General features: G+C 39.9%; 1 protein-coding gene across 1 annotated transcript in view; it reads left to right on the top strand.

The window, feature by feature from the left end:
* Positions 1-8,922, top strand: part of ACPP (acid phosphatase, prostate) — a 51,000-nt gene extending 42,078 nt beyond the window's left edge. The window contains exon 11 of the mRNA XM_003781699.3: positions 8,319-8,922. Coding sequence (XP_003781747.1) covers positions 8,319-8,437 — 119 coding nt within the window. The 3' untranslated portion in view covers positions 8,438-8,922. The remainder of the gene's footprint in view (positions 1-8,318) is intronic.
* The last annotated feature ends 219 nt before the right edge of the window (positions 8,923-9,141 follow it).

The following is a 9,141-nucleotide window of genomic DNA, read 5'->3' as shown; positions in this document are numbered from 1 at the left end:
AAAAAAAAACAAATTTGAAGGGAGATTGTCCTTAAGTGTTAGGAAATTCCTGAGACAGACAGTGCCCACTGAGCTAGGTGACCATTTGTCTTGGCAAAGTTAAAAAGTTGGTCAAAGCAAGGAAGGTTATAGGGGTTATAATGACTCCTTAACAGGATCACCAAATTTAGCAAATAAAGCTATTGGATGTCCAGGTAATTTGACAAACAGTACTAACTGCTGAACTTATATAATTCATTGGAAAAAAGAAGAACACAGGACAGTTAGGGTGTTTTGAGAAAGCCAATTCAGGAAGCAGGAGAGAATCATTAAGTTTTGTCCATTAATAGACAAGACTTGTCCTATATATACAAGCTGCCTGACAACCCTAATCCTTAAGTATTTCCACTCATGAAATTCTACCCATAACTATAAGCAGTGTTTTTAGCTTATGCTAGTAGAACTCACTTAACCAGATCATATCAACTAAGTTCTATACTATGTTATTTGAAAATAATAAAAATTCATATTTTAAAAAAATGCTTCTTAAATAAATAAATACTTTTTTAATCCCAAAACTTTACTACCACAATTAGGCATTCTTCACTAGTGCTCCCCCACCCCCTATGGCAATACCTAACTCTAATTATTTCACAGGAGGGGAACTTATGGGTGTGGAATTCCAGTTGAGAATCTACAGTACATATGCACATGCCCAAGACTCAGCCATGAACTTCTTAAAATGTTTCCTGTGTAGATCATCAGCCAGTAGACAATCCCTTATGCCTTCCACCAGTATTTGCTAATTGAATAAGTGTTCAGCCTTCCATCCCAGTCTGACCTCATGGCTGTGTGAAGATGTCAGAAGCCTAGAATTCAGTTGGTTAATAAATAGGGAAAAGGAGCTACAAATAAGCCTCAAAAGTGACTTCACTGCATAGACCCAACTGCTCACCATGTATACATATGTACACCCCAATGTACCTGTGTTTTTTGGCCTCCATTTCAGCACAGGTGCCTGGCACGCTCATGGTACCTCCATTTCTGTTAAGACCCCTTGTTCAATAATATCCTGTCCAACACCTATCCTCCCTCAGAGATTAGGCCACCTAATTGTATCACAATTTTCCTCATTCTTACTGCTATTAACATCAGTTTCCCAGGAGGTATCTAATCATTCACTAAAAATGCTGGCAACTTGCTTTGGCATGCTCCAGTTTGCCCCTCACTCCCACTCCTTCCCTGAATCTAGGCCATTCTGACAGTCACGAGGCTGACTTTCCCATACCCTGTCCACCATACCAGTACAACTCTTGAGTCACATGGTTTTTCCATTGTGATCTGCCAAGTACAGCTGAAGAAAACAAAAGCCCTAGCCTATTGTCACCATTCCAAACTATGAATGTTGAAACTTCTTTTCCATTGTTAGCTGGTCTTTCAACACCACTTGATAAATGTGTTCACCTTTAATGGATCCTTTCCCAACTCTCTATAGGAAGGCCTTTTTATTTTTCCCAAACTTCTAATTCCATTTCATTTTCTTTATTCGTATAAGTGAGACACTCCATTGATAACTCTTTTAAACTCTCTTTTCACTACCTCAAAATATCTCAGTAGCTTTAACTTTCTTTGCTGCTATTACTCAGGAAAACTTGTTCATCCTCGAGTAGACTGAGTCTTCCCCCCATGCAACCGTCTCAGGACCTTGATGAATTTCTCCATTGGCTTCATTTTCTTCCTCTGTTTTAGCTCCTTTCTTTCTACTGTGAAAATGTCCAAATATACTCTCACCAAAACAGCTTCTCAAGCTTGTTCCAAATCACTCGCTTCAATCTGAATTTCTTGAACTAATGATTTACATTCTCTAGCATTATTCTCCCATCTCTTTCTCCTTATCTATTCTGTAAAATCACTCCTTATCTATTCTGTAAAATTATGTCCATCTTTCCTCATTTGGGGGGGGGGGCTGGGCTGGGTTTGAACCCACCACCTCCAGCATATGGGGCCGGCGCCCTACTCCTTTGAGCCACAGGTGCTGCCCTCTCAGAGAATAGCTTTTGATGCATATTACCAAAGTGGTTTTCAAAAACATCATGCTAATTTACACTACCTTTAGCAATGTTTGTGTGGTCCCATGTAGGACATCTTAGATAGAGTTGATCACACTCTCTTTTTTCAGCTTCTAGAACATTCCTCTGTCAAACTCCTAAAATTTTTTACAGTCCAAGGCAGTGTATAATTTGAAAATAAACATATAAACACCTGAGAGAGAGCACATGTGAGAAAGCCTTGTCTTGTTGTGTCTTTGTTCTTAGGCTGCTCGTGCCAGACTCAGCACGAGCCTGAAGACCTAGGCCTCCCTCATCTACCTCAATCCTTACTTCCACATCTAATGGTAGAATTCTTGACCCATTTTCCAGCCACCTAAAGATCATCTCTATCAGGATAATAACCCATCTCAATCCCACATTGGAAACAAAATTTACTCCTTTGCAGTCCCAATCTCAGTTCATCTTTTCAGTCATCCACACAGAGCCGTACATGACCATCCACACATGACCTTGCCTAAACCATAATTTCTCCCTTACCAATATACTTAGGCGGTTACCAAAGCCTACAAATTCTATTTCAAAAGCATCTCTTCAATTCCCTCATCTGCATTCCTAGGGCCACAACTCCAGCTCTGAGGCCTCAGTATCTTAGCAAAGGTATTTCATTAGCTCCCTACTAGGTCTACTGTATCTTCACCATCCTATCTTTTCCACAGCTATTTTCTCTTCAACACAGATTAGGCCTTGTCACTTCCATGTGTTAACAATTGCTGAGGGCTTCATTTGCCCCATGTCAAACCAGACACTAAAAACTGGGCCACAATCTACAATTCTGTCCTTATCTCCTTAAAGCCTGTGCCTGGGCCAAATGTAGCTGCTCATTATTTCTCAAACATGCCCTTGGGCAATTGTAACTCCTTTTGCCTCATTGCAAAATTCTACTTATCAGCTTGGCGCCTATGGCTCAAGTGGCTAAGGCACCAGCCACATACACCCAAGGTGGTGGGTTCAAATCCAGCCTGGACCCACCAAACAACAGTGATGGCTGCAACCAAAAAGTAGCCAGGCGTTGTGGTGAGCGCCTGTGGTCCCAGCTACTTGGGAGGCGGAGGGAGGAGACTCGCTTGAGCCCAGGAGTTGGAGGTTGCTGTGAGCTGTGATGGCACAGCACTCTACCCAGGGGGACAGCTTGAGGCTCTTGTCTCAAAAAAAAAAAAAAAAATTCTACTTATCTTGCAGGCCAGTTCAAATCTCAGAAAATTTTCCAAACTCTTTCTCTCAAATAGAATAACTTCCTCTTTGTTCCAAAGGCCTATCTTTTATACCTCCATTTTTGTATTTACTACATTATCTCATAATTATCTATCTGGTTCTCCCACTAGACGTTGAGCCCCTTAAGAGCAGAGATTATGGAACCTCCGCCCTTAGCACAGCCTGCCTGGCACATGTATGCTCACTGCACATCTAGGGAGGAAAGTAGGAAGGATAAATGGCAAGAAAAAATCAGCTGTGAAAATAGATTTGTAAGAGTAATTAGTACCCCCCTTCCACTCTCATTTCTATTTCATCTTTTCTTTCCTTCCTCAATTTTATTTACCATAAGTTCCTACATATAATGCACACATTTTTGCCCAAATTTTTGAGGGAAACTTAAGGATATATATTATACATGGGTAATACTAATTCTGTATCTATATAAATGTTTTTAACTCTTTTATTTATGCTTATGCATTAAAAGTGTAATTCTAGCAAGCAGTAACAATGTCTGTGTGCAAAATAATACCCTGGAATACAGTAATCAGTTTTGCTGAACTTATGACAAACTTGCAGCGGAAACATTTTCTACCAACAAAGAATATTTCTCTTTATACACATTAGGCAGGAGCCAACAATCTAGCTGATAAATTTATAAAAATTATTGGAAAATCCCTTGTAAAATGTTGAAATGGTTTTCATATACTATAATGTTAAAATAGCAGTTATTACATATGATAAGGAGCATGGCAACAGAGCTGTGAAAAAACACGGTGGACGTCCTCCCACAGAGAGTGTCAGGAGATTGTGGAGGCCACAGGAAGAAAAGCTTCCTCAGATGCCAAACAGAAGGCAATGCAAGGGAAGCCTCCAGAGTGTCCAGAGGTGGAGCAGGAGGTGAAGACCAGGATTCTGGAGCAACTTCAAACTGGGATCTCTGTTTCAACCAAGATGATAAGAAGAAGGAAAAGGGATTGCATGAAAACAATATAATTTCTCAGGGACACTAAAATCGTGTTTTAACTTTATGAAGAGTAAAGGTTTGAGCCTAAATACATGAACAAAACTTGCCCCCAAACTTCCAGCTGTCTTTGAGAATCAAATTTTGGGATTTCATTCTCATGTTATCAATCTTTGAAAGATTTGACTTTGAGCTGTCCCAAATTGCCAACATGGATGAATTCCCACTGACATCTGATATTCCATCCAACAGAACTGTAGACATCAAAAGAGCAAAGACCATGGCTGTTAAACTAGTGGCCTTGAGAAAACACATTTCACTGTTTTATTCTAGCCTGTTGTGCAGATGGGACAAAGCTACCACCTATGATCATCTTTAAAAGAAAAATGTTTTCGGGGTGGTGCTTGTGGCTCAAGGAGTAGAGTGCTGGCCCCATCTATCAGGGGTAGCAGGTTCAAGCCTGGCCCCAGCCAAAACTGCAAAAAAAAAGCAAAAAGAAAAACATTTCCAAAAGAAAAGATTCCAAGTGGAGTTATCATCCACATTCATGAAAAAGGATAGATACATGAAGAAGGCATGAAAATCTGTTTAACAAAGTCTGGTCACAAAGGCCTGGAGAATTACTTAAAAAACAGCTTTCCTTGTTTTTGGTAACATAAAAGCCCATGTTACACAAAGTGCAAGTGCAAGAGTCATTGCAGCAACTTTCTATGATATTTGGTGGGCTAGCTAGCCAACTATAACCTTGATGTGTCACTAAATGAGGCCTCTAACGCCCTAATGAAGACAAAGCAGACATTGTGGATTTAGGCAGCTGGTCATAATTTAACACTTATTGGCAGAATCAAGAAAGCACACATCACTCAGGTTTCTGATTAGATCCAAAGATTGTGCAATGGTGTCAAGAAGGAAATGGTTCTGAAGTTGTTTTTAAAATGCAATATAAGCAATACTATGGATAGAACTAAGGATGATGAAATTTACTGGAATGAAGAAAGTGACTCTTCACAAGACACTGGTAATGTAAAAATTGAAGATGATACTTCTGCTATTGACAGTGATGAAGAGCTCTTAGATGCATAGATATTGTAAATTTGTTACTGGTATATAAATTTTCTTGTACCTTATATTTGTTCTTGTTTTCTAATTATTTATTACATAAAAATTCTTGTACTTAATATGTTAAAAAATAAATGCTAAAAATCCTTCATTATAAAAAGTACCTAATATAAGCAAATAAAAATTCAAATTAAAAAATTAAAACAAAAGTTGTTTGTTTGTTTTTTTCCTGAAAGTTTGGGCCAAAACATAGGTGCACATTATACACGGGAGCACATTATACACGGCAAAGTACAGTGGTTCACTCCAACTTATACTAACCCCATCTGCATTCTAATGACACTATCCCTCAGGGTATAACTTCATTAATAATCACCGGATGATGATTAATCACAAGATGATGATAAGAAGCATCCTGGCATCAAGAGAAAAACACTGAACTAAGATTTGGGAACTACAGTAGAAGCTCTGCAAGTTGACCACCCAGGGGACTCTAACAAACTGGTCAACATAAGGAACTAGGCCTCCCGTACTGACACATTCATGTAGTTCATGCCTGGTCTGTGGAAATTAGGTCAGCTTAAAGAGGTGGTCAATGCAGGGTAGTGGTCAACTATGGAGGCTCTACTATTTTATATATGTGTGTGTGTGTGTGTGTGTGTGTTATTTATATGTGCATGCCAGATAATGTTCTAAGAGCTTGGTATACATTCGTGAACTAAAAAGACAAAGGTTCCTGTCTTCATGTAGCTAATATTCCATTAGTGGGAGAGAGGGGAAGATAACAAATAATAAACAAAATAATTAAGTACTTTGGAAGATGAGGACCACAAGGTCCACATTGTGGGGGGAGTGGAGGAAGATGGACAAGTTGCACTTTTAAGTGGGAAGGTTTTACTGAGAAGATGAGTTTTAACAAAAAAAGTAAAGGAGTGACCTAATCCAGGGATCTGTGGGAAGAGCTTTCAGGCAATGGTCACTACAGCAGAGAGTGCTTGTCACATTTGAAAAACTGCAGAAGGACGATGTGGCCAAAAGATACCGAATGAAGGGAGAATGATAGGAGAAGAAATCTGAGAGTTTCGTGGGGGCCACATGACGTAGAGCCTCAGGACTCAGGACTGAGATTTATTCTGATTGGTATGAGCATTTATTGCAGATGTTGTTCTTAAACAGATAAGTGACTTTTGCTGCTGTGTTGAAAATAGATTATGAAGGAGAAAGGAACTAGGGGATAAGTCACAAGGCCATTATAGTGATCCTGGCAAAAGATGATGGTGGTTCAAGGCAAAGTGGTGGCAGAGAAGAGGAAAAGTCATTGGTTTGGGGAGATATCTTTTGGTAGCACTAACAGGATTTTCTAACAGATTAGGGAATGGGATGTGAGAGAAAGAAAGGAGTCAAGGAAGACGCGAAGGGATTTGTCCTGAGGCTACAGAAGAAGGAGTTTCCATTCACCTGAGATGGGGGGAGGGTGTGAGAAGGACAGATTTGGTGTGAGGAGGGAAGATGGAGGGATTGGGAGTGCAGTTTTGGACTCACTAAGATTGAAATACCTATTTTCTATCAAATAGAATATGTCAAGTACACAGCTGGATAGGAGTCTTAAATTTGAGATAGAGATCAGGGCTAAAGATTTAAACTTAGAACCTACTAGTGGATAGATGATTTTCTAAACATAAACCTGATAAGATTCCATGTATTCTAAGCCCACTACAATCATCTGCTTAACCTTAACCAATTTATCTAATCTCTCTGCTGCTTATTTTCCTCGTTCTTACAATGACAATGTTAGGCTAAACCAGTGATTTTCACGTATGTCCCATGAATCACCAGGGATCTGTAGAAAGAGATGACAGGATAGAGAGATGTTTGCTCTCTCACTGCCTAACTCAACATGCAACTCTGTAGTTTTACAAGGAAAAGATATATATTCCAGGCGGCACCTGTGGCTCAAGAGGGTAGGGTGCCAGCCCCATATGCTGGAGGTGGCGGATTCAAACCCAGCCCCGGCCAAAAAAAAGATATATATATTCTGAGTACAAACTGGTTATTTATGATGGGTATACTATAGTGGACTAGGATATGTGTGTGAGTACCTATACTCTGGAAAGAGGGTAACTTTCCAGATGAAGTAATAAATTAGCATGTCATACAGAAATGACCCCATACATCTGCTTCATGATTGGTCAGCTATCAAAGGGATGTGTATATACTTGGGAAGCTGAGGTAGGAAGATAGCTTGAGGTGAGGAGTTCAAGACCAGCCTGAGCAAACGCAAGACCCCATCTTTACAGAAAAGAAAAAAGCAAGGAAAAGAATACAAGAAAAGGAAAATGTTAGCCAGGCTTGTGTCTATACCTAGCTAGTGAGGAGCCTGACGTAGGAGAATTGCTTAAACCCAGGAGTTGGGGGTTGCAGTGGAACTATAATGACACCACTGCACTCTAGCTCTGGCAACAGAGCAAGTCTCTGTCAAAAAAAAAAAAGGAGGGGCAGTGGGAATGTGTGTAAATAAAGGTCCATATTAGCAATCGTACACAGTTACACTAAAAATGTTTCCCATGGTCCACGTGAGCTCAAGGTTTCTTCTCCAAAACATATTTACCTGAAAATCAAACTGAAAACTTGAAAGATTTCATTTCTTTTAGGTCTAATTGATTGCAGTTGAGTATTTAGAATTTCCTTTGACCCTGACATCATGACCAATTGTTAATTTAACTGTATAGAAATGCATAAAGTTAGCACTGTAAGAGGACCTTAGAAATGCTTCAGTCAATTACCTTTCCTGTACAGTGGAGAGCTAAGGCCCAAAGATCAAAGGTCATGCTAGAATTGGAACTTAAGTCATTTCCTGACTCCTAATCCTGTGCATTTTTTTTAACCACACTCTACTGATTTCAAGGCTACTTTAGAAGCCCCTCTGAGATTTGCAACTAAGGCAGAAATCGACACTCATTCATATTTTCCTAATAAATTAATTTTACATTAATACTTTTCCTATTTGTCCACAGTTCTAAAGATTGTCCTTGCTGTTGTCTTTTGCCTGGTATCTGCTGTCTTGGTGGTGCTACTGTTTGTGATTATTCGCCACGGGCCCTGCTGGCAGAGAGAATACTATGGGAACATCTGAACAGATGGCTGAACAAGAGGAGACAAGCCGGGCCAGCCTCATATGACACAGCATCTCTCAGTGATGCAGCATCAGAAGGACAGACTTGCCGTGGGGGCTTTGCCATGCCTAAGCTATTCCTTTTGTACCTGCCTAGTGCCGGGTCTGAACTCACAGCAACCCATGAATTGGTGGACTGACCAATGAATGAACACCCAGGTTACTTAGTTAGGTCTTCTCACCATTGCAGGATAGCGCAGGCTGCTCACCTGGCTAGGAAGAGGCTCTTCCACCAACAACAGTTGTGTTCTCTGACACAGATGTCCAGAGAGAAATAAGAAACCAAACTTCAACCAGCTTTTGTCTGCAAACAACAAAGAGTGAGAAGATGAACAAAGACAGATTAGGGAAAACTGGATAATGTGGAAGGTTACAATAGGAGTATTATGATACAGGATGATGCTTAAAAAATAAGACCCAATCAGAAATTATGAACTTTTTCCTTAGCTATTAAGTAGGTTTATGCCTGTATGTGCGCGTGCGTGCACACACACACACACACACACACGAAAAGAAATTCCTGCCCAGTATTTGATAGTTAACAGATCTCTGTTTGTGTCTGTATACTAAGACACATATGCCCACATTGCCTTATTTAAAATACCTTCAGGAGAGGTATTTAATTCTCAAAAACAATACTATCAATCATTTGAGGTGTGACAGGT

Source organism: Otolemur garnettii, unplaced genomic scaffold (genome assembly GCF_000181295.1).
Source record: "Otolemur garnettii isolate 467f Iridium unplaced genomic scaffold, OtoGar3 scaffold00002, whole genome shotgun sequence".
NCBI lineage: Eukaryota > Metazoa > Chordata > Mammalia > Primates > Galagidae > Otolemur > Otolemur garnettii.
This window is presented reverse-complemented; position numbering and strand designations above follow the sequence as displayed.